At 30.2% G+C, this 27,547-nt stretch overlaps 1 protein-coding gene across 1 annotated transcript; it reads right to left on the reverse strand.

The window, feature by feature from the left end:
* Positions 1-6,121: 6,121 nt before the first annotated feature.
* LOC129308965 (stemmadenine O-acetyltransferase-like) lies at positions 6,122-10,131 on the reverse strand. Its single transcript, XM_054950321.1, has 2 exons — positions 8,876-10,131; positions 6,122-6,410 (listed from the first exon to the last, which is right to left on the reverse strand). Exons 1-2 carry the CDS (start codon positions 10,129-10,131, stop codon positions 6,122-6,124), a joined length of 1,545 nt encoding a protein of 514 aa, XP_054806296.1.
* Between the last annotated feature and the right edge of the window lie 17,416 nt (positions 10,132-27,547).

Below are 27,547 nucleotides of genomic sequence, written 5' to 3' on the forward strand. Positions count from 1 at the left end.
TAAATCTTAATAAGGTAGATTGTAAAGATGAACCATTCATTTTGGCATTACAAGCTACAATTGTTCTTTGTGTTAGATCCAGTGCACAAAAATTGGTTGATTGTTCTTATAATAAATAAAATAGCTAATAGTAAAGATGATGAAGATTTCAATGTTGAGGATGACCCTTTCATGGGGACATCATAAACACTTGATACTTTAGCTGGGGATAATACCTTCTACATTAGAGAAGAGATAATGTTTCGACTGGGGATTTGGATTGACAAGGGATATGCAGAACACACAAAAGAAAAGACAGAAAAGGACAAAAAAGTATCAATAGTTGTAAGATATTTGTTTTAATTTTGCTTTAATTGCTTGTTGCTAAAAATTAATTTTTGTTTTACTCTTTTATTGAGACTAATGAGTTATTGTTGTGTTTGATTTTTCTTGTAGGTAAATGGCCACCCCACCTAATTCCCATAATAAGAGTAATGATGCTCTATCCACTCAAGAAGAAGTAATCAAAGAGGTCGAGTAAGGTAAAATTGTTATGAAAACAATGACACAGGTTCGAGCAGCTAGTCAAAACTTATCAATATATTGGAATGATAAGGGCTAACTAGTTAAGTTTATTTAGTTGGTAAGTTGTATTAAGGTTTTAGCTCATCACTACGTGTCTTATTATACTATAACTTGGAGAAAGAAAAATGACCTAGAGCTCGAATAAGCAAAAAACAATATCTAGGAAGATCTTACAATATCTTTTGACCTAGATGAAAGCTATAGGCATTATATCATGAGAAAAGCCGCATATGCTTATAGGAAATTTCAAGCTACTCTTACAACATATTATAAGGTTACCCTTACTAATCTGCTATTAACTCTAAAAATCATGGTAATTAAACCTCAGACTAATCCAATTAGGTTACCGAGTTTGCAATATTAGTAAAAATAATATCCCAAGTTTTCCTACTTAGAAAATACTTAAACATCATTTAGTAGACTTTAATTAGAGTGAAATATCATTATAAAAGTATGAGATACCATTTGGTAGTCAAAAGACACAAATTTAGTTGAAAAATACCAAAGGAGTGAAAATAAAGGAACGTGCCATGACATGTACAAATGCCGTGGCTTCTTATTTTCTATGCCAAGCGTCGTGGCATAGGAGCTATGCACAATGGCATGCTGCATAGAATTTGACAACACCTAGGGGCAACTTCTGACGCGCCTCATTTCTCTGTTTGACATCTAATCAAGGTGATTTAAGTATTTATAGAAATCTCTTTTAGGATCTAGCTAATGGTATAGGTTTTGCTCCTAAAAGATTTCACACAAGAAAGTTGGACATCCAAACACATTTTCTCAACATTTCACAATTTTAACAATACAAGGGTGTCTAAAATCTCATGCATATGCCAAAAGCTAGTACTAACACTTAGACCACACTTAATAGACTAAGGACTACCTATACAACACACCACATGCACTCAATCACATCAAATCCTCATTTTTACTCTTCAGCTCCTTTAATATAAAAAATAGAAAGGGGATGCTTAGCATTTCGTTAATCACTTAACTTCAAACACAATAGTATAAAAGTTTTCTTTACATTTACACTAGTTTTTTGGCCCTACCTGAAACATTCAATTACTTTTACAACAACCTCAGGGCCTAAAATTCAACCATCAAATCATGCATAAACATAGCATGAGTACAACAAAAGAATGCGTTCCTTAATTGACAATATCTTATCTATGACACAAAATAAATGAGGATGGGAGGCTTTATAGTAAGAATACACAAATTCCTAAACCTTCGGAGCCTTTTCCTTCTTTGTACCTAGGCTAGATCCTATAAGATATTAAAAGAGGGATGAGTATGACCACTTAGTAATGAAGGTATGTCTATCCTATATATTTTCATATTAATTGATAAAAACATATAATTAAAAGATGACCACTCATATGCATTTTCCACAAATCATATCACAAGACATATTGCCACAATACAAACAACCATATGACAATGGCTCAATCAATAATAATAATGCACATTGCCATAATAATAACAACTAAGTGATAATGACACAATCAACTATCATGACTTACAATAAACTTATCAACCATGTGACATTTCGAATAAAAATGATGCATGTTCAAACCATCCTTATATCCTCCTTATATGTTCTAACTGAACCGTGGGCTATTAATCAATTAGGGCTCCATTTGTATGAATGGATTACTCAAGCTCATCAATTATAAGGAGTGACCCAATCAAAGATCACTACACTCACTTTCGGTGAATGAAGGCTATTGAGGAACTGTCCCATTATTTTTTGAGGAACTCAAACCCAGCTAATTCCACCAATTTGTTGAGGAGTTTAGCCTAGGGTTTTACGACACCTCAGTTAATCAAGTCCACATTCATCAACATCACCATTCACACACTTTAAACTAATGGCTTTCACTTATGAAGTTTGCTAGTTTTGAACAAAAATAATAGAAGAGCCAGTAATTCATGTGAGCCAGGCTTATTCAGGTCAGGCTCTATTCAATGTAGGCTTATTTGGATAGGTCTTAAAGGATCCTACCATATGGAAAAAGCTTAGACAACCAATTCGATCCTAATCTCTTGGGCTTTCGGGCTAGCCCGAATACCCAAATCATTAAATATTGTTTTATTTTATTTTATTATTTTTATCTAATTTCAATTTTATTTTAAAAATTAATATTGTCAATTTTTATATTATTTTATTAATAATAAAAAAGGAATGCAGGTATTCAAGCTAAGTTCATTCAAGTTTGGGCTTAGCCCAAATTTCTTTAGATTTATTTAGGTGACCCAAGTAAGCTTGAAGGAAAAAAATATTTTAAACCCTTAAGCCTAGCCTTAAAATTTTTTAAGCTAATTCAGCCTGTCCTATCAAGCTTGGCTTAAATTACCACATCTCTATAAAAGATAAACACCGGATAGCAAATGGTTCCAAAATTACACACATATCATAGCTTAAAAATTGGTCCCAACAACATACATAATCAAGTGGTCCCCACCACATACAAAATGACAAGTATATTCATAACAAAATACCCAAGCAAAGTGGTCCTGCCACATATACAAAATGAAATAACAAAGTGGTCCTTGCCACATCTAAGATGCATGTTCAAACCATCCTTGTATCCTCCTTATGTGTTCCGATTAAAACTGTGGGCTATTAATCAATTAGGGCTCCATTCGCATGAATGGACTATTCAAGCTCACCAATTATAAGGAGTGACCTAACCAAAGATCACTACACTCCCTTTCAGTGAATGAAGGCTGGGCTTATTCCAATGTTTACTGAGGGACTGTCCCGTTATTTTTTAAGGAACTCAAACCCAGCTAATGCCACCAGTTTGTTAAGGAGTTTAGCCTAGGGTTTTATGACACCTCAATTAATCAAGTCCACATTCATCAACATCACCATTCACACACTTTGAACTAATGGCTTTCACTTATAAAGTTTGCTAGTTTTGAACAAAAATAACAATAGAGTCAGTAATTCATGTGAGCCAGGCTTATTTAGGTCAAGCTTTATTCAATGTAGGCTTATTTGGATAGGTCTTAAAGGATCCTACCATATGGAAAAAGCTCATATAGCCAATTCGGTCGTAATCTCTTAGGCTTTCGGGCTAGCCCGAATACCTAAATCATTAAATATTATTTTATTTTATTTTATTATTTTAATCTAATTTCAATGTTTATTTTAAAAATTAATGTTGTCAATTTTTATATTATTTTATTAATAATAAAAAAGGAATGCATGTATTCAGGCTAAGTTCATTTAGGTTTGGGGTTGGCGTAAATTTCTTTAGATTTATTTGAATGAACCGAATAAGCTTGAAGTAAAAAAGTATTTTAAACTCCTAAGCCTAGCCTTAAAATTTTTGAGTTTATTCGGGTTGGCCTATCGGGCTTGGCTTAAATTATCACATCTTTGTAATAGATAAACACTAGATAGCAAATGTTTCCAAAATTACACACATATCATAACTTAAAAATTGGTCCCAACAACATACATAATCAAGTGGTCCCCACCACATACAAAAATGACAAGTATATTTATAACAAAATACCCAAGCAAAGTGGTCCTACCATATATACAAAATGAAACAACAAAGTGGTCCTTGCCACATATACAAAATGAAACCACAACACTATATGCCAACCTTTGTTTTACTCCTTGTTTGCATGCCAATCCTCCTCTCATTTTTGCTTTAAGTTGTGAAATTGTCACACTAAGCTGACCTATCCATCTAAGATGTGGTGTGGAAGGTTGTCTAAAAGGTTGTGATGTAGCATCACTATTTGAACGCAAGCCAATCTTCCTTAAACTAGAAGTTACTTTTAAAGTTTGTGCATGATATTTTAAAATTTTCTTTTCATTAGGGATGGGGAATCTAGTCTATAGATCAAAGTGATAAATCATATGCTCTCCAAGAGTCCCCTTTTCAAGGACAACTTCAAACCTCATTCCAAGCTATATAAGAAAAAAAATTTATTAGCATAAGTTCAAGATACTTTTTAAGAAAATATAACACATGCTTACATTGTACACATTTCTTCCTTGTCTCTATATCTACTCTAAAACCAAACCCTACTTCATTTATTGACTTGTACATTGTCTTTCTTTTAAGTGTCCTAATAGATTGTGATTGGATTTTTTGTGTAAGTTAACTAAAATTTAGTTGGGAGGGTACAAATGGCTTAGAGTTTTGAGAGTCAACCCAATCTGAGGTTGTGTGACTAGAGTAAATGTTGTTTCTAACTTTCAACTTCAATGGTTATAGTGCTTTAAGTTTGTAGTGTCTACTTTGGCCTACTAACTCTTGTGCTAAGTGAAGGAATGATGACTCTAATTTTTATATGTTTTGAATGGATTTTATTAGTAATTAGAGAGTCATCTTCTTTATTTGGTAACTTTTCTTTCTTATTTTCCTTTAATGTGTCATGTTTTGCAAATGGATAAGTTTCATTTAATCATGAGGATTTACACTTACTTTTAAGGAAAATGAGGGTTGCATGTGTTTTGGGGGACTCCAAGCTAATAAGGAGAGGAAGAAAAATAAAATAATTAATGTGAACATTAAAGTTTTAAAGGGTGGCCATGGCGCTTGCCATGGTAGGTGTTTGCTATAGCATAACAGAGAAATAAAGGGCATTGAGGCCATGGAACCCGCTATGGTGACATCAAATAACAAAATGCACAAAATCATTCTTTCTTGATTTTAAGTCTTGAGAAGCTAGGTTTTGACTTTTTGGCATTCTAAACATGTTCTAAGGCTAGAGACGCAATTTATTAGGAGCTTCAACCAAGGTCTTGGGGACATTTTTGAAGGTTAGAGAGTGATTTGAGCAGTTATTGAGTAGATTTTGTGAAAACTCTTCTCTTCTACTTTATGACTTCCACTTTTGGTGTTGATTTTGATTTTTTTTTCTTATTTAGAACCATGTATGGCTAATTTTGTTTAATCCTTAGGGATTTTATGAACCTTTATTCTTTGTAGCTAGATTTTTCCTTGGTTATTGATGTTTAATGAATATTTTGGTGCTTAATATGAATTTATTGTTCTCATGTTATTGGATGGCTATTTATTAAGAAACTTAGGATTATAATTTATCTAATTTGTGCTTGAGATAGACATATACTCAAGAGCTCTAAGCAATCTTCATAAGGCTTGTGCATAATTGATTATTGACTTGCATGAGACACCATTACATTAGTTAGATTATGGGCTTTTGTGATCAACGAACACTTAAACCTAAGTTAGAGCCTAAATTGATTCTAAAGTTGAAACATTAAACTTGATAACTAGGAGGAATTGAATTGCAAAGTATAAGGGCCAAAATTCTTAAGGTGTTCATTGATTGCTTATCTTACCTTGAAGTCATTTTTATTTCTTTTGTATGTATTTAAATTTTTAGTTCATAAAAATTCATTCTTTGATTGGTTAACTTAATTAGGATAAAATTAAATTTCATTTATGCCTAATCCCTTTTACTTTAGTTCCTTGTGAGATGACCTTGATTTGCTTTAATACGTTTGATCCATACACTTGTAGTGCATTTTAATTTTGTATGCATCAGAGCCTACAACAGATCACTTGAATATATCACTAAAACATAAAGGCTTACTTTCAAACCCATTCCACTCTTCAGGCATTCTCACTTCCTCAACAAGTTCAACATCATCATCACTAGAATCATCATCTTTTGACCTCTCTTTTTTAGTTTCCACTTCAGTGTCACTCTCTTCTTCTAAACTCTCTTCTTGAATTTCCTCTTCAATCTTGCTCTCTTCTAACCTCTCTTCTTCAATTTCCTCTTCAATCTCCTTCTCTTCTGACCTCTCGTTCAAATCATCATTGTCACCATTGTACCATTGTCGTCTATAATCCCAATATAAGATTCATGCAACCACCTCTCAACATAAATAACTTTCTCCCCATTTCCATCACCTTGGTTGAAAAGCATTTCATTGTTTTGCCCATTTGGTATGGCAGACACACACTTACCCACATTTTCAATCTCCTCAATTAACTCACTTAGTTCTTGTAACCAGTGACTGAGCCACGTTAACTTCAAGGGGGCAGATGCACCCCCCCTTTCAAATTCTTGAAGCTTACATGTATATGGTCCTTCTTATTTTGTAATTCAGCAGTTTGCACCTGTGGTCAAATCTAATGCAAAGGGGAGAATCTCTGGAGAAAGAGAAAACGTGGGAAGTTAAAGCAAGTAAAGGCTAATGGAATGGCTTATATATGAGACAGATATCATTTTATATTTTTTTCCTAAAAATGAACAATATGGTTCTATGATTTTTCTAGATCTTAAATAGTAATATTATAATATGTTTTGTATTCATCCAAATTCCACAAGATCATTGTTTCCATCCAGCCCTTTTTTTGGGAATTATAAGTCAATATCAATATAATATATCTTTTTGTTTGAGAAATTTATAAAATAAATTGTAGTTTCTTTCGAACTAATATGCATAAATTAATAAATTAGATGAATAATTACATAATTTCTCTAGAGATATCCTAAAAATTTTTCATTAGAAAAAACAAAATCTCTAGATTTTGAATAAAAGTTAGGAATATTTTTGAAAAAAAAAATACTCTTGTATTGGCAACAGAAAAAGCTTTCTTTCAAATTTATTTTCTTATACCTCATATTAGAAGGTATATTTTCAATTTTATTGACAATAAATTTATCGTATAACAATGTTGAAGAGAATAATTGTAAGACATATAATTAATTTTTCAAAATTATTTTTATAATTATTCATATTTTAAATTAAAGTACACCTCTTGACCTGAGGTCTTGGCTCTCTTCTACTCGTAACTCACTTTATTTACCATCTAACTTGACTGCATTCTCTTTGATATAGTCCTTGATATCCAATTGTTGCTTAATTCTTTCCCAACTAGCCTTTGCATTTCATTGGCTCTAAGATATTGGATTAAAATATCTATACCTAATGGCTCTTTACCCTTATTTTTCCTCTTCCCATTTCCCATCCACACATCTCAATGTCAGCAAACTAAAATTAACAATAAGATAGTCTTGAGGGCATGAATGATATTTCTTTACAATAATATAAACAAAAAGCTCTTTACTAAATGTCGTATTAAATGCTTTACTTGTAAGTCTGTATCAAGTTAATTACTCTACTTCTTCATCACCAAGGCACTCGAGATTCCTCAAACACATGCAATCCACCATACTTTAGAATTTCCTAATTGCACTGCTCCTCTCTACAACTCTCGTCCAAATCGCAAAATCTAAACTCTATTGTGAGGGGTCTCATGTAATTCCTTCCCCCACCAAGGTTTCTTTCTTTTCAATTGTCACTCTCATTTTCCTTCTCTTTTTCACTTTAATTACCCTAACCCTCTAGGTTTTTTGACTTCATGCATCCGAGACCCATCCCTTTCCTCATTTTCTTCCCATTTACCTTTTGGTTATTATTATTTTTTTGACACTATTTACCTTTTGGTTCATAGAAAAAACAAGTTATAAATTTTTTCACGCATTAGTACAAGAGGACATGGTCAAAATGGGTTAGACTTCTTTACTGTCACTATGAATGGACCCCACATGTTTTGAACATTGATTAACTTCTTCTTCCCTTGAGTTTCTCTCTGAAAACAACCCTACATCACTTTTATTATAAGAGAACTTGAATACTTGTTCACATTAAAGGGCAACTACAAGATTTGGACTGAGGGAAATCATATTGAAGAAGTTATTGCTGAAAATGTTACTGAAAGGAGACTATATCTTAAAAAAGATAATTATTGCAGCAATTATTGATAAAAAAGAATTATCTTATATTCAAAAAGGACAAATATTAAGTTTATTTTACTTCTTCCAAATATTGTAAGTTTCCTTATCATTATTAATAAAATTAAGATTCAGTATTTCCAAATAACTAATTTGTTATCAGACTCTAAGATAATTAAATATAACTATATATATATACACTATCTACAAATTAGAAGTTTTTCCATTTAATCAACCTCATCTCTTAATGACAGACAATTCAATAAAGATGATAGAATTGTCTTTTCTTATACTGATATTTTATATTCACAAATCATTCATTTTGAGAGAAACTAATAAAAAAGTGTGACTTTTGTCTCAAGCCGATTCTCACTTCAAACATTCATTAACTCTTTATTTTCCTGCGAATACAAACACAGACATCACTTTGGCTTTGGAAACGAACATATACATCACTTTTGTTATAAAAGATCAGGCCAGGAACACTTCCTCATCACATTAGGGGGAAACTAAAATACTTGGATTAATGGAAGCATATTGAAGAAGTTCAACATTGGCTTCAAACAAGTCCATGTCTTGCTCATCCATTGTTACAAGTACTTCAATTCCTTCCCCACCTCTCGCATCCATCAATAGTGCCACATCTTTCTTTGGAGGACTTCCACAAGTAGTCACCCATGTTGGTTTTCCCCATCCAAAATCGGCTTCATACATTCCACTTCCACACCAACTTGTTATATTAAACAGAAATACATTCTCAGATGGTCCTGTAGCTTTCAACAGCTCTAAGATCTTCATCATGCGCTCTTTCCCAAGCCCTTTGGCGAATGGATCCCAAAATTCAGATAACCCCTTTTGAATCTTCCTTACTAGTTCTTGTAATTCTTCTTCTTCTGGAGAGTTTGGACTTGGTACTGCAAAACCCCAAACCAAGTTTCCTATTGATTTCTCTGGCTGTTGAGGAATCATTCCAGCACGCAAGTCCACAGCAACGTTGAGATATGTGGTTAACTGCTTTGGAACCCTTGAACTTGATCTCAAAGTTGAAACTACACATTTGTAAATGAGTGAAGCCACCGCTTGTTCTCTTGTTGGTTTTATTTCCACTCCTTGAGATGCCATGGTCATAAGGGACTTGATCTTTGAGGCATCAAATACAAACCTTTTGGATACCATATTACTTTTAATTTTCGTATCAGTCTCCGGGAACATTGGTAAGTCACCAATAGGAAATAACGATGCTCCATTGAAAACAGGGAAGGTTACCTGAGATTTTGTGGTTATGGATGCCCAGTCTTTGACAAAGTGGCATAAAGAAGAGGCTTCTGCAACCTTGTGAGACAAACACACGCTTATGGCTGTTCCTCCACACTCAAAATGATTCACTTGAACCGCTACTAGGCTTCCCTGTGGACCGGGTTTTTTCCAGTGCATTTCATTTGGGAATAGAGGGTCGAGAAATTCTTCACTTGGGTCTTTCAGGATCTCTGAGAGCTTGTGTTTCATGTGGGTGACTATAAATGTGACTCCATCATCATTACAATCTATGGAAACTTGATCTTTGACTCTACCAGCAAATGGGTAGTACATGGATAGAACTTCAGACAGCGATTTCTTCAGCAATTTGGTTCTTTCTTCAGAAGCTTTGAAAATGGAGGTGCCACCACCATCTTCAGGCTCAAAGCTCTGGTTTTGGTAAAAGAAAACCAATGGAATATAGTTGGGAGGACAGAGATGATCTATAAAGGAAAGTGGATAAATTTGGAGATGAGAAGAGGTATTAGAAGAGGGCTTGATGATTTCTCTAGATATCACTTCCATTTCTGTGAGTATATGTTCTGAATCAAACAATGATACACATAAAATCATACATATGGTAACTGCTTTATATAGGTGAAACCAAGTAATCAAGCTACAAAGATCAATGACAAGGAAATATTAAATAATAAAACTTTTAGTTCATCAAGTTTGACCATTATTATTTGGTCTTTTAAGTTTAATTTTTTTAATTTGATCCCTTATATTTTCTTAAATTATCATGTAAGTCTTTTAAGTTTTAAAATAAAAATTGACTCTCAAAATAATTTAATGTGTAAGGTATATTGATAATTTATCATATATATGTAGCTAAATGAGAACAAGATTAACTCTCAATTGAGTTTACTTTTTGTAATATAATCCCTTACAATATGTTTAGTTATCTTTTTTTAAAAATTTCGGCGTCTATTTTTTTACTACCAAAATAATTATACTCCTGTTCATTAATCTACATAGATATCATTAATATTATGTATCCAAGTCAGCAAATTTTAATAATGCAACATCTTTTTTAAACAATAAGGATCAAATTGATAATTGAAGTAAATTTAAGTAACTGAATTTGTAGAAATTAAAATTAAAGGACTGAATAAATAATTAAGACAAACTTAAAAGATTAAAAATTGTATTATCTCAATATTGTATGAGCCAACTAGATAAAGTAGATGTGGTGACTAGTGACTGCTCAACTAATGGAAGTAAAATAGTAATTGAGGAGTACGCAGTTGGTATAGTGAAGACGAGTTGAAGAAAAAATAATAATGGAAAGGACACAATCATTGATATTTGGATATATTGTTTATACCTGATGTAATTTTCGGGGAATTGAAGGCTAATTAACAAATTAAGGATCGGTGAGTTATTGGGACCATTACGAGTAAAACATTATATAAGGCGACAAATTGATCATCAATCAATATGTGATTTTTCATTTTTATAAGAAAAAATATAATAAAATCTCTCTAAAAAATATAAATGATAATTTGGTCTCTCGAAATATTATAATTCTAATAAAGTCCTTTAAAACTTTTTTGTCATTAATGAATTTATATAAATGATCAAATTTTTCTCATTAAAAATAAAACGATTCACAAGCTTTATTTAAATAATCACAACTTTCTTTCTTTTATTCACAACAATGCAATAGTAAATTAGGAATTTAACATATAAAGTTGTAATTTATTATTGCGTTGTTGTAAATATAAAAAAAAATACGATTATTTAAAAAAAAATTGTGAATCGTTTTATTTTCAACAAGGCAATTTAGTTATTTATATAAATTTATTAATGATAGAAAAGTCCATAGAGACTTCAATGAAATTATGACATTTTAAAAGACCAGAATGTTATAATTTCAACAAGGTAATTATGTCATTTATATAATTTAAAGGGATTTTATTATTAATTTTATTATTATTTTTTCTTTTTATGAAGGAGTTTGCATGTCCTATTAAGAAAAGAATCTCACCATTTTATTCTTATCAAAGAGGCGCAGTTTTTTATTTTTAAATCTTCTGAGGTGCTTTATTTTGGTGAAGTGAAAAAAAAAACAGAGAGAATAATAGTCTCTCTCATTAAACTTGAAAATTAATAACTGTTTTCTTCCTATTTTTCTTCAATCTTGAAGACTCTGAAGTATTTGGTTTCATGATTTCATATGGATACGGCCAAGGCAATTTGTGGCAAGACTGCATTAAATCTTGAGAAATTATTGCGCATATTAGCTTAAGCAGAAAGATGGTGAGAAATTTGAGATTTGAGAGAAAGGTTGGAAAGGAAAAAGGATCCAGAATTTGGTCATAGAAATAATCACTAATAAAAATTTGTTAAGTCCACCACTAATTTAAAAAACAGAGAAAATAAAATAAAAATTGCAGAGAGAACAACTCTCCTACCAATCGTTTTATAAGACCATACCTACTGGTTCTTAATATATAAGATCATATTCAAAATTTTAATGAAATTCATCTCGAAAAATAATCTTGTTTAATTTCTTTCATTTTTACCTTAAATAATGGCTTTTCCATTCCTTCTCCCCCCAATGAACTATACTAATCAAAGAATGATTTGTAAAATTTCTAACAATTTTTACCTTTAATTAATTTTCTCAATCTTACAAATTAAAAGTAGTTAATATGATATGATAAAAAGGACAGGATGGAGTATTTCTTTTATTATAATAATACAAAGTTTAGAAGAGCTACGTTTTGGAGAGATCCAATAGAGTTGAATAGACCTCATGACTATAAAAATGTATTATAAAATAAATTACCTACCAATAGAGGGTTTACATTGGTTGCAATTAATAAGATAATAATAATTGGAAGGACATAATTATTGATATTTGGATGTATTATTTATGGCTTAAGTGATAAGTCTAATTAACAATTTAGAATTGGTGAGTCTATTGTGACCGGCCTGAAACTTGTATCTTTATATATGTGGGGACAAATTGATCATTAATCATTAATAAATAAAAAAAAAATTAAAGACTTGTATGTAACAATAAACCAAAGAAAATGTTATATCTGAACAATATTCCTTAGCTTGAATTTAAAAAATAAAGAATACACAGACTTATATATAGGCTTCATGTATGAGTGTGCCAAGACTATTAGGCCTAACAAACACAACTAACTAGATAACAAAAATCTAACAAGAGAAACTGTATCTATGATCATTATTGTCAAACATTCGAGTTGATTCTATTTATTATTTTTATGTTTCTATCTTACAAAATCATGTTAACTTGCTCATAAACTCAAACTAGATAAAATTTAGTTAAACTCACGAGTTAACTCTCCGTGTTTATCATTTCTATGTTTCTAACTTATAGAATCGTGTCAATCTACTCATAAACTTATTGAGCAAGATAGGTATATATTATGTAGAACTTGATTCATAGAAATAGTAGGATCCGATTCAATGAAAAAAAAAAACTAAAAAAGTAACAAAAACTAATTAATAAAAATAAAACAAAAAATATTAAAAATAAATTGCTCTGGTTTGAAGCCTTTATATATGTTGAATATAATAATCTATGAATGTAGGTAAATTTAATTTCAATAATTTATATCTGAAATATATTTAAATTAAATTATGATCATATTTTATATTTTAATTATTTAATCATATATTTTAAAGGCTATTCATTAATAGAGGTATATATTTACAATCCAAATATACATTTTGAGTTTACATCATTATCATGAGTTTAACAACCTTGTAACCAACATAAACCGTATACTACTAATTAATATCCTCCCAATTGTTTCGTTTTAAACAAAAAAACCAAAAACTTAGGCATGGAGAGCATCAGCAGGCATCAATCTCGTCTTGTCTTGAAGACACAGAAACAGAGCATTAGGAATGGTTTTGTTAGAGCATCATGAATCTAGTTCAGAGGTTGGAACATGATTAACTTGCACTTTCCAACATTCACCTTCTCTCACCTAAAATGAATATCTAGCTCAACATGTTTTGTTTTTCCATCTAAGACTAGGTTCGCAGGCAAGGAGACAGCACTGGTGTTATCACACCGGATGGAAGGGATACCAATAATTGGGACATAAAGTTCTTTCGATAATGCCATAAACCACACATTTTGCTAAAAACTTGCAATGGCAATAAACTTTCCACCATTATCACTCTGTAACTGCTGAATTTTGGAATTAAAACGTAATTCAACGAATGCTTTAAAAGTGCCAATTAAAAGAAAACAAAGCATTAGATTTCTTTTTCAGTAGATATATCCACGTGAAATAAGTACAAGCATCCACAAAGGCTAGTAGGAAAAACCATCAAAAGCAATGGGTGTAGGACCCCATAGATATGGTAAAAGCTAGAAAGGTTTGTCATACACTGAATTAAACGATGCAAAAGGTAACTTTTGACTCTTGCTTAAACAACAAGCAATAAATGGAGAAAGGAAAGACTTGGAGGCATAAGGAATGTTGTACATACGTAAAACTTGCTTTGAGAACATCTTTGGACGGATAGCAAAGCTGATGATGCCATTAGTCTCAGTCCATGCATTAGATGGCATTGAGTCTGCAAATCCTTGACCAATGATGCATGAGGAAAAAAACTCAACTGAGACACAATTTCTTTTGTAAATCCAGAAACAGAGCATGGACTCCTTTTTATTGTTAGAACACACACAACTCTAGATAAAAATGCATTTGAGCAATAGGTGAATGCAATGATAGTTTACCCACGCACAGAGGTTATTGGTATAGGATCACCATTACCTACGCAAACTTTGCCCAAGCCATGATAAGATTCAGCTCGCTGTAGTTGGTCGGGAATATTCTTGGTAACATGCTGAGTAGCACCAAAGTCCATATACCAAATGTCATCAGGCACGATCTCTGGAGTGGCAATATGGGCCTGAGGAACTAAAGTAGTGGGCTGTAAACCAGATGGTGGAACAAAGATCGCTATATTTGGAGTGGAAGAAAGTGGTATTGCAAGACTTAAAATAGTATTAGGAGTAGGTGGGGAGGAAGATTATGGTATGTAGGCATGAGAATAAGAAGAATCAGATTTAGGCACCATAGCATTATAATCAGATGCAGAATAATAGTTAGGTACAACAAAATAAGCATATTAAGGAGTAGCAAAAGGAGTCTCGAGAGTCAGATCTAGAAGTGGAAGAGTAGGAATGATCAAAGTTCTTGTAACACTTATTTACCATATGAGACAAACACGAATCAGAAAGATGAGGATAAAGGTGGACCTCTCTAACCTCAACCCGAGGGAGATTGAGTGTAAAACACCATCTCAATCGCATCAGTATTGTATGAATTAGCTGAACCAATTGATGTTAAGTGAGCCAAGGCAACAGAATGAGCCAAAAAAGTTTTCTGGCAAACTTCAGCATTGATCAACATTGCAGCTAGAAACAATATATATAGAAATCAAATTTAGCAATAGTAGGGTTTAATAAAGCAACATAATCAGCTGTTAAACCATTGAGGATCTGTGAAATATGCCACTGCTCATTAACATGGTGACAGAGCATCGCTAAATGATTGCATGTGGATTCGATGTTCGTCAAATAGTCTCGAATTGCAAGCTCACCCTTCTTCCGGTTGGTTAGAAGATTCTTGTAATGCAAGACCTTTAATTCTGACTTTGTAGAATATAGTCAATAAAGCTGATGCCATATCTGCGAAGAGTTTCCGAAACAAACTAATCCAGGAAGAATAGAAGGAGAACCAGAAGCTAGAACCAGAGGCTAGAAGCCAGGGAGCAAGAGCAAAATCTTGGTATTCGTACTCCGCAAAGGCAGGATTAGGGAACATCTCTTCTGGCTGAGTCCTTGGTGATGGCAGGATGTACAATCTATGTGCGATTGAGGTACAAGTGAAGTATATGTTGTTTTACCATAAGTGAAACTTGTTGCTTTCACAACAAGTTGGTAACGTTAAGACAAATTGTGATCTTCTTGTTCATGAATACTTTGGAGCCAAGTGTAGGATATTCATTTGATTCAATTGCCATGGGAAACATAGACTTGAGTATGAGAGAGAACGATGGCTCAAAGAATGGAAGAAAGAGCCATGGGCTCTGATACCATAACAATAACCTAGAGAAAATATTATACATCTGAATCATATATATTAGCATGAATTCCAAAAATAAAGAGTACAGAGACTTCTCTACGCTTTATACATGGGTAGGCCAAGATTATTAGGCCTAACAATAATGACTAACTGAACAACAAAAGTCAAGTAGAAAAAAGCATATCTATAATTAACATAAAACCATACACTCCCAGGATTCCTTAAGATGGGTATAATTAATGGAAAGTGAACCCTAGGTAATTGTATTGATAGATTGATGAAGGTTGAAGATTCGTGCATTATTAGTGATGTCGTACCACTCCTTCAGGTCTGCTCATACTAGGTGTGCATTCTCGCTTTAAGTGATAGAGGCTGTCATTTCTTTCGAAAAAAAGTTGATTGGCCATGACAAAACAATGGCATTGTAGTTGTAACGGTCCCATTGTGGTTGCAAAGAGAGTAGTTGACCGTTCTTGTTCCACCAACCAACCTGAATTTGTCTTTAGCAAAGAGAGCCATCCTCATCGCTATACTTCATAAGGCATAGTTAGATGTGCCGATGAGTGGCTACAGAGGATGTGTTCGCACATCATGTGTAGAAGCAGTAGGCGGATCAAATTTCTTTTCACCATTAATGGTTATCACTATTGTGCAAAAGAGAAGGGGTTGAAAAGATGGTGAAGGTGGTGAAAGATGTGCGGCTCGTGGAAGAAGATCAAGATGTAAAAAGACTAGGGTTTTAGCGAAGGAGAAAGGGAACACATCTTTATATATACATATATATATATATATATATATCTCTCTATGAGAGGGTAGGATGTAGAACCTTATCGGGTATCATGTTGAATCATGAACCTTGTTAAACCTTTGTTTTGATTATCACAAAATGAGAGAAGATTTTGTTTACTAGGAAAGTTAATTAGAATTGATGCCATTTAAGGGTAACTAGCTTTATTTTCTTTAAAATCTGACTAAGTTACTGCATTCAGATATAGCCACCTTATTTCAAAATAACCAAGAGTCTTACAATCTTTTTAAGTTAAATTTCTTGAGATTCTTTTCAAGTTTAAGTATAATAGACTTATCTTACATTTTTTATTAGACCAAATTCATCATTTGAGGAGTCTTGTAGAAGAAATTAATCATTATTGTTTCATATCAAAAATTAAATTCTAAAGCCTCTATGCATGTATAGCTAAAGTGGTCCTTTCTATCGGTATATGCTTCTTATTCTCTTGCCTTTTGTCTTATACCAATATAGCTTCCTAATTCCTATATAACTCTATTTGTACTAGTAAAACTATCTTTATATTGGTATAGTACCTTATTCCTTAGAGTTTTCTTTAATTCTCTATTTTTTTTCCTTATTCCAATACAGTGATCCTTATTTGGGTATAAATCCTCTTATCGTGAATAGCCTTGCTTATATGGGCATAACTTCCTTTATTTAGGTATAATTATGCTTATTCCCATGTAGTATTTCATATTTACAAAAATTTATTCTCATACAAATGCATTATTCTGAAACAATGAACACTACACTTAATCATTAAATGTTCTTGACTATATCAATATAGCTCTATTTATTCTAGTATAAACATCAAGTTTCATACTTTATCTCATGTGTTCATTCTCGTGATCTTTGAAACTCATTCCTTGCTTAATCCTTTCACTTTTTATGAGGTGTGTTAACACTATAACCTTTCTAGAATCTTTTTAAACACAATCTCAAGTAAGATTAAACACTTATCAGTTTTTTTCATTATCCTTTATACCCGTATAGCATTTGGCTCTACCGGTATAAACCTTACCTACCTTTTGTTAGAGCATTAAATGCAAATAGCTATTACTTTCCTTGCTTGCTATGAGCATAAAACTCCATTGAAAAGCAATATACCATCACCTCTTTTCTGAAGAAAACTAGAAGGAAAGAAGATGATGAAGAGTTTAATGATTAACCACATGTATCTAACAGATCATGTATGAAGATCAATTATAAATAGACATATTTATAAAGATGTTGGAACTAATGAAGTGAAGTTATTACGCGATCATACTCATTTATTATTTCACCAACTTTCTATTGTGATATTCATTACGAGTGAGCTTCATTGATTGTAAATATATTTTTAGAGAGAGTCTTTGACAGTAGTTGTTCATTATGTTCTTCTATGTTTTGTATACTCAAAATAGAAAAACTTAAATTCAAGGAGTTTAAGGAGATTCAATCATTATTTTTGTAAGAGAAAGTGATTCATACTTGCAAAGAAGTCTGGAATTATACTACGACATCCAAGAATCCAACTTAATTTTAGTAGACTAAGTGGAGAAAATTTCAAATATAACTTGAGAACTGAATATAATCTCAAGTGATTAAAGTTAAATCATAATAAATGATCTAAGCAAGCTTGTCTTCTGTACTCTCATTTTTGTTTGATGATTTCATTCTAATATTATCTTTTTTTAATTTGCATTATCAATCAAATTTTTATTAACTAAATTTATCTCCTCTTGGGCGGACTTGCTAGCCCGATGTACTAAACAATACCTCAATCTTCACCGTGGAAAATATTACGTAGTGTTACACTAGCTTCTATTGGGCTAATGAGAGACCCTATTTATATAAGCCCACAAAGTGATGATAAAAGCACGGGAAACAAGGAAATAAAGAAGCAGAGATAGACCACAGGCTTGAAATACAAGCAGCCCAAAATACAAAACAATAGAATAAATATGACATGCCCATTGCTTTATAGTTTCTACGCTTACAATAATTTTTAATTGTCAAATGTAATTTACTTTAAAAACAAATAAAAAAGAAAATGAAAATAACTTTTGATAATTTACTTTAAAAAAAATAGAAAAGAAAATGAAAATAACTTTTGAATGTTTCCATTTAAAAAAAATAAAAATGAGAAGAATCTTGGAAGCGTTTACTTATCCAGAAATATTTTCTTTTTTTTTCTTAAAATAAAAATTTTTTGAAACCAAAAATCAAGCATGTCCTAATCTTTTAATTTTGAATTGATTTCACTACAAGAAAACAAGAGATTTGGGACAGACAGTTGTGATGGAATATAAAAAGTCACGAAAGCATCTGAAAATAATTCCAAATTTTGTACCAAATATTTGTCCTGCATTTTAGGACACCCCATTTCGTCCCAAAATAAAGAAAGACTCATATGAAAAGAATTCTTTAGATTAAATAATTAAGAAAATAATTACTGTAGATTGGATAGAAATTAATAATTGATTATAAAATAAAATATATTATGATAATTATCTAACCATATAAAACTAATTAATTAAGATAACTAATTAAGTTAAAGTAAGATTGTTGTTTATCTAATAACGTATATAATACGGATTAAAAATATTATCCTTGATTATTATAATTAATAAAATTAACTGAATAAATTAATTACTAAATAAAATAAAAAATTGACATTAAATATGGAGGCCACCTACATTATTTTCAAATCATGATAAATAATAACAGATATTAAAATTTAAATTTGTTTATCTAAATTTCATTCAATAAATATTTAATATTCTAAATATAATATATAATGGAATATAATAGAGGTGGCGTTTCCCCAACATAGAAATGCCATCTCTCTTCGAATATTTATTTAATAATTAAATATTTATAGAAGTTTTAATTAAATTAAATGAAATAATTAAAAAATTGATGATTAAATAAATCATATTATGATGTTTATCTAACCATATAAATCTAATTAAGTAAGATAATTATTAATTAAGTTAAAGTAAGATTTTTATTTACCTAATAACATTTATAGTACAGATTAAAAATATTATCATTGATTATTATAATTAATAAAATTAACTGAATAAATTAATTACTAAATGAAATAAAAATCTAACATTAAATATAGTGGCTACTTGCATTATTTTCAAATCAAGATAAATGATAATAGGTATTAAATTTTAACTCTGTTTATCTAAAATATATAAAATAAATATTTAATTTTATAAATAAAAACGAAATGAAAATATGAAAGAGGTGGCATTTTCAGTACATGGAAACGCAACATCTCTTCAAATATTTATTTAAAATTTTTTATATTTATTAAAATTTTAATTAATTAAATTAAATTAATTAATTATATATTTACATAATAATAACTATTGATTAAATAAATTATATTATGACAATTATCTAACCTATAAAACTAATTGATTATGTAAAATATTATAAGTAATTATATATTTAATAAAATTAACTGAATAAGTTAACTGCTAAATATAAGACAGGTGGAATTTCCAGTATATAGAAACGCCACCTCTCTTCAAATATTAATTTAATAATTTATATATTTAAAGAAGTTTTAATTAATTAAATTAAATTAAATAATTATATATCTACAAATTTATAATTGTTGATTAAATAAATTATATTATGATAATTTTCTAAACCTATAAAACTAATCAGTTACAAAAATTGTTAATTAAGTTAAAGTGAAATTGTTATTTATCTAATAACATATATAATACATATTAAATATATTGTAATTAATTATTATAATTAATAAAATTAACTTCAAAAATTAATTACTAATATATATTAAAAACTAAACATGAAATATAGAGGCGACTTGCATTATTTTCAAATCATGATAAATAATAATAAATATTAAATTTTAAATATATTTATCTAGAATACATAAAATACATATTTGATATCATAAATAAAATATGTAATGAAAATATAAGACAGGTGGCCACACCTGTTTAAATATTTATTTAAAAAAGTTTTATATCTGTTAAAGTTGTAATTGATTAGATTAAATTAAATAATTATATATCTACAAATTAATAGTTGATGATTAAATAAATTATATTATGATAATTATCTAGACCTAGAAAGGTAATTTATTGATAAATTATTTATTTAAATTAAAGTAAAATTGTTATTACTCTAATAACTTATTTTATACTAATTAAATATATTATAATTAATTATTATAACTAATAAAATTTTAAATATAAATAGGTGGCATTTCATAGGTTTGGAAATGCCACTTCTCTTTCTTATTTATGAATACAAATACATATTAATTATTTATTAAAATTTATCAAACAGCTAGAGAGGCGGCGTTTTCTTTTTCTTAAAATGCCACCTCCCTGTTAGTGATTTTACCAAAATAATAATATATATTCATTATTAATCAAATTTATTAAATTGTAATAAAAAATTTCTTAGTCTGAAATAAACAATAGTAAAGAAATGGTGTTTAACAATACTGAAAACATCATCTCTCTTATTTTAATTTATATTTGAGTAAAAAAGTAGACAGTTGACGTTTTCAAACGTCTGAAATGCCACCTATTTGAATTTAATTTATTGATTAAGAATATATATTTGTTATTAATAATTATTAAGTAATTATGTCAAAATTATTTGATGATATAATAAAACAATTAGACAATTAGATAGGTGGAATTTTATTACTGAAATGCCACTATATGTGGAATTAACCAGAAGCTGTAGCACTTCATTTAATTAATGTCGCCTATTATTATTTATCAAAATTAAAAAAAAAAGGAGCAATTTATAAGCGGTGGTGTTTGATATAAGAAACACTACCTAAGGTTTTTGAATTTTAATATTAATAATGTTTTATTTTTTTATTGATATAAAATGCATGCTATCAAATCTCATTTCTTTAGTAGTGATACTTGAGCTTCAACTTGATGGATACCAATGGCGACAGAGCATAGATAAAAATGAAGATGATAGAATTAATATCCGGCACTTGCTTCGTTGCTTACGGTTCAAAAATGGGTTTATCTTGTGGGAACGAACAGAAGTTTCTGTACAAACCATCGAAAATAGGGGATAGGTCTTCCTCATCCAATTTATTAAAGATAAAAATAAAGATAATCAATAAAAACTCATTTTTTTAACTCTAACATTAAAATAACGGTATATATATTTTTTGCTTAATGTGTCAGATTTTTAGTTAAAAATGAATAAAATATGAAATTTTCACAATTATATTGAATTTATAGCAGCAAAATATTGAAAGAAGAATAACAATCGTATTGATATCATTTTTGCCATGACAAATTCCTAAAGCAAATTTTCAGATATGAAAAATTATACATTAACAAAACTTCTTAATTCTTTAACAAAAAATGTTGAAATATTATAATTAAATTACTTTTAAAATATATTAATGAATAAATAAAAAAGTCATTTGTATTTCATTAGAGTGGACAAAATAGAGACGATTTTAGCAAAGATTGCGGGAAGGGAAATCATTTGTATTTCATCAGAGTGGACAAAATATAAACTAATTAATATGTTTGATGTTTATCATTTTCGTTTTTTGATGACTTCTCCCTAATGTCTTGTCAATTTATACTTTCAATAATAATATATTTGTAAATTTTTTCCAGAAATATTTTTAAATTTTGTTGTATATTATTATTAAGTACTACTACTAATTAATTTTTAAAGATGAGAAGACTTCACTTCTTTTTTTGGCCAAAAGAGAAATCATATATCATTAAAAAGACAATAAGACTTCACTTTAAAAAAGAAAAATGTGATGAGTCATCATAATAAGTTTTTGCGTAGAGCACTTGGTGTAATAGCCTACTCTAGATCGAGCTAAGAGAATTTCATATAGAAGCTCTATCACCAATGTTACTACATCCCTAAAACTCAAACTCAGCTTCTAGTTAAGAATGCTGAATCTCCTCACAACTTGAACTAAGCATCCGATGATATAAAGTTTTCGATAGTAATTAATTTTTGTGGAAATTTATAATATTGTGATGGAAAATTCTTTTTTCTTAATGGTAGGGGCTAAAGGTTTGGTCTCCGGGAAATGATTCGCTCATTTAATTTAGTGGACGTCCTTTGATTTAGTAAAATTCGTCCTTGAATTACATCATATATATATATATAAGACCAAACAAAATCAGTTGGCCAAGGCCACTTTTTAATACATGTGACACACGCTGCATGTTTAGCTATAAACAGTCCAACAAATTATAGAGGAGGGCACAAAGAAAAGCAACATGAAAAGAGTTACATCGATCCAACGTTTGTTTGACGGATCAGCAAAGAAATCTTGATAACAAATTTATGAAATGTGAAGTGTTATACATGAACTATCAATATGGACAAATAATTTCTTTAGAATAAAAAATAATAAGGGTAAATTACTCTAGAATTCAATATTTCCTCTAATTCTATTTATAACATAAAGAGAAAAGAGTATTTTTTTTTATCCTGATTATAAGGGATGACATTATTTGTTTGTCACAAGTTTCCCTTTCCACTCCCAATTAAATTTAATAGGGATAAATTTAAAAAATTGCTAAATTTTTGAATAGAATTAATAATTTTTATTTTTAAATATGTTAAAATAACTTATACATAAAAACAAATAGAGTATAAAGTCATTGTAAATTGGGTGAAGCTGCTGGACGAACTCTAGGAAAAGTCAGCAAAAAGGACGAAAGAGTACTTCACTTTGAATAGAGGGAAAAGAAAATAAAAAGAGAAGACACAACGTGTTATCATAGTAATTACTTATTAAGAAATTTTTTGTTTTATTTCAGGTGATGATGATTAATTGATTATGATGGAAAAGCATTTTTTTAAAGGCAGGTGCTAATGGTTTTGTATTAAACTCTAAAATTTCATGTTATTTTATCATATTTTTTTTTATTTTTAAATATATTTTGGCTCAATGTATTTTGATTGACCAAATCAGAAAAATATGCATCTTGCTTTAAATTTATACACTTAGTTTTAATTTGATGTTTTTGAACTAATTTTGTGTTATTTTGGTTTAAGGTTTAGTTAGATATATTTTTGGACCCTTGAGGGTGCATGTTTTTAGATGGCTTTTAAATGACAAAATGAGATGCAAAAATGAGTTGTCACACTAATTGGGAGAAAAGTGCAAAAGTCACCAAAGTCGTGACTTTGTTAGTAATTTTTGCTGTAATCAGCAAAATAATGTTGCATTTTATTTAGTTGAAATTGATTAGATAGAACACTTAAATGCAAGTTGTTTGACATTTCCCAGACTTTGAGCCACCATTTGAAGCTTTGTTGTCATACCTCAAAAATAGAGGGCGACATGGGACGGGATGTAAACTATATCACATATCCCCGTAAACCTCAAATTATAAGTTCATTCTATTTCTAAAATATAATTAGATATATATTAAAATTTTAACACTTGTGATACTAATCATTATAATAAAGCTTCAATGTTTTTGTAAAAATTTCGACAAAACTTCCGTTATAATTAGAATCTCTCAAAAATCTTATGACACAAAAATTTTCACAAAATATCATATCAATCAAGAGTTTGACTCTTTCTAGCTAACAGACAACGTGTGTGTGTGTGTGTGTGTGTGTGTCTGAAATAGCCTAAGTGAAGCACTTAATCATCATATTTTTCAAAATAAAATACGTAAATGTCTATTATTACAGCAAAAGGAAGAACCTCAGTCAATTTACCACCCAGCGTATCTAAAAGTCCTCACGGGTTAGTAAGAGGATCAATGCCAACTAAAGTATCTGAGACCAAAAATATTTTTCAATGAATAATGCCCCAATAATAAATAATTGAATATGATTAAAAGGAAAATTTAAAATAATCATGCATATTAAAGAGAAAACTTTTTTTTACTAACAAACATTTAATAAACTTTAACATACAAAGAATTCTATATAACTTTAAATAAAATCTTGAATCATTTAATTGTTATAGCAAATATATTTATCACTTAATTTTAAGAAAGCAAATAACCACTACAAACAATTATAAATATATCACTAATTAAAACCAATGAACTATAAAACTACCAAATAATCAAACTCATGTTTATAAGGACTTATCAGAATAAGTAACAAATGTAGATACACAGTTCACGAAAATAAATAACTAAATGTGGCTTATACTACGAAGACAAACGTGAATGCATAGTCCACAAAGGTAATGCTAACCAAATGTAGCCCGAGCTACGAAACAAATATGGACAAATAGTCCACGAGAGTAATGCTAATCAAACATGGCTCAAAGCCAAGAAATCAAACACAGGTATAAGACCCATGAATAACAAACGTGAGTGCTATACTCACGAAAGTCGAACTAACTAGTCATAACCATGGCGTGCTAAGGGCAAACAGAACTATCGTTAGCAATCAGTATTCTATAATAAATCCCTTTCAAATCAAATTTCAAACATGCGAGAAAATATTTACTATTAGAATAAAATTTTCATTTTCAACGTCAAATTCACATAAATTATTTTTCATAGCAATTCAATAATTTTCAAAATGAAATCCCATAATTAGAATCTAAACTTGTATTTACTAATTAACTAAAATTATCAAATCTGGTAAAGATAACATTATAAAATAAAGTAATTTAGTCAATAAGATATCTAATAATCACATTGTTGTTGTAAAAAAGATTTGCATAAAAATGTAATATTTTAGTAAAGGACATTTTATTGGATTATCAGTTGGGATGCTATTCACTTACCTGAAATGTTTCAAATATATCTTGCTTCCAAGTTAATCTTCTAGTGGTAATGCTTGGCTATCAAGTTCTTATTGTCCAAATTAAACAACACTATTGTTATCTACTTTTATAAACTTTATTATTGAAGACTTCACTCCAAAATTCCAAAGAAAGACAAAATAAACCTCATATTTCAACTTCCTTTGTGAAGAATAATTGACTTCCATAACATTTTAATTATTACAATACAATCATCAGATTCATCCTTCATCATTCAATATATAAAACCCTTTCTTTCAAGCATATTTTTGAACATTTTGCAGGCAAGAATTCTTTAATTAACAAATCCAGGTTCTCTTATCCAAATCTTCTTTCAATCATTTTCCATAAAATCCAATATCAACATTTAAATTAATCAAACTTCTCCTTCATCACAAATCAACTTAATACTTGAAGAAAATCATCTCCCAACTCCACATTACCCGCAATAGATTAAAAATCTATAATATTATTAGCCAACAATTTCTCAACAACCATGTAACCACAAAGAATATTCTTCATAATCAAATTCCTTTGCCACTTTCAAGCTTAACTCAACTAAATAGCATTTAAATCAATCATACTTCTCACCATAGTTAATAGAATTTTAAGAAATATGATCAACCAAAACTCTTTTAATGACCATTCTATCAAACACCTCACATGCATAAACTTTCAAGTTTTAATACTAAATTCTTCTGATCAAATCTCTCCCCAAATTTCTTCCAACAATTCCACAACACCAATACTCCTATAAATCCATCTCATCCATGCAGTCACACAACCATAGAAATAGAGAGAAATGATCTTTTTTTTTTTTTATAAAAAGTAGTTCTCACGCACGCACATATATTCGGCAAAGAGAGGCACAATTAGCAACTTCAACTATTATTAAAATGCCCACACACCAAATTAACAGGGAGTTCAAAATTTCAGACATGAATCTGTAACAATAAGGAAGAGGAAGAGAAGGAAGTGGACTGAAACAGAGGAAGGGAGAACTCAAGCACCTACAGTTACACCCACTGTGACGCACAAACAGAGGAGTTGCAAGGTTTGAAGTTTTTCGACCATCCTTAGCCTCCAGTGATAGCAATAGAAGAGTAGGAGCAGAGAAGAAACAAGGGAAGAAGAAATGGTTGCTGTCGTGCACAAGGAAAGGCTCTGACCACGATAACAGGAGCACGAAGAAGGAGAAGGAAAAGAAGAATCTGGTACAGCCCTCGACCATGTCACTGGCGACGACAGCAAAATCGGGATGACGATAAATCGAGATCGAAAGGCAGAGAATTTTGGGATTTCTCACGGGGAAAGGTATTAGGTCGGTGAAAAGGAAAGAATGGAGACAGAAGCATGTGATCCCGTAGCTTCATCCTCTCTCAATCTATTCTGATGTTCAAATAGGCGAGAAATGGAGAAAAAAATCTGGCCAAAGAGGCAGAATTAGGAAATTTACAAGAAAAGGCCAAAATTTGTTCTATTATAACATAAAAGACAGAGGCATTTTTGGTAATTTTCTCATAATTAAAACAAAATAAAACTAACCTTTTGGTTAGCGAGATTTGAACTCTAGACTTTCAGGTAGGCAACCAACATAGTTTTTACTAGGTCATTACATTTGTGTGTTAGGGTTTGGGTATTGGAAGAGATTAGATCAAGAGATTGGAGTTTTGAATATATTTGTAATTCCTTCCCTTTGATTTCTTTATTCCTCTTCCCTTTCCTCTCTTATGACTTATATTTTGAGAGGGGTCCAAATATTTTGTGTATTTGTAGCTTATGGATGATTATTAGTAGCTAAATACTTTGCTTTGGAATTATTTGGACCTCTTGTGTGGATTAATACTAATTTTCTCCTCTCTTTTTGTGTTTAATGATATACAAGTGTTTATTTTATTCTTTTCTTAATGCTACTTCTAAGTGTTTGGCCAATATTAGATGTTGAGTTCACTTAAGTGATGATGCTTGAGAGGGCTAGCTTGGGTGTAAAACTTGAATAAAATAGTGCAAGAATTTAAAATTTGCATGTTGAATATATGGTTTTATTAGTAAGATGGAAATGTACTTACTTGCATAGTCACATTAGGATTGGTGCTTAAAATTAGGTTTTATTGATTGTAATAAGAGATTGAGCAATTAACTTAACTAAGTACTTGTTTATGACTTGATAATGCTTGTTCAAGTATTTTTGAAACTCTAGGTTAGCACTTATTTTTATTAAAAAAATATTTAAGAGAAGAGATAATTTTAGTGTTATGAAATACAAGAGAGATAAATAATCCTAGATCCCAA

This window comes from Prosopis cineraria, unplaced genomic scaffold, assembly GCF_029017545.1.
Source record: "Prosopis cineraria cultivar Desert tree isolate PC_DT_omini unplaced genomic scaffold, ASM2901754v1 PC4, whole genome shotgun sequence".
Taxonomy (NCBI): domain Eukaryota; kingdom Viridiplantae; phylum Streptophyta; class Magnoliopsida; order Fabales; family Fabaceae; genus Prosopis; species Prosopis cineraria.

What these genes read in the sequence shown, in the direction of transcription:
- LOC129308965 (XM_054950321.1), bottom strand. Translation starts at nt 10,131, where the DNA reads ATGGAAGTGATATCTAGAGAAATCATCAAGCCCTCTTCTAATACCTCT. An exon ending in GATGAGCAAGACATGGACTT is followed by an intron (nt 6,411 to 8,875) that starts GTTTGAAGCCAA and finishes TTGGGATTATAG; the next exon opens with ACGACAATGGTACAATGGTG.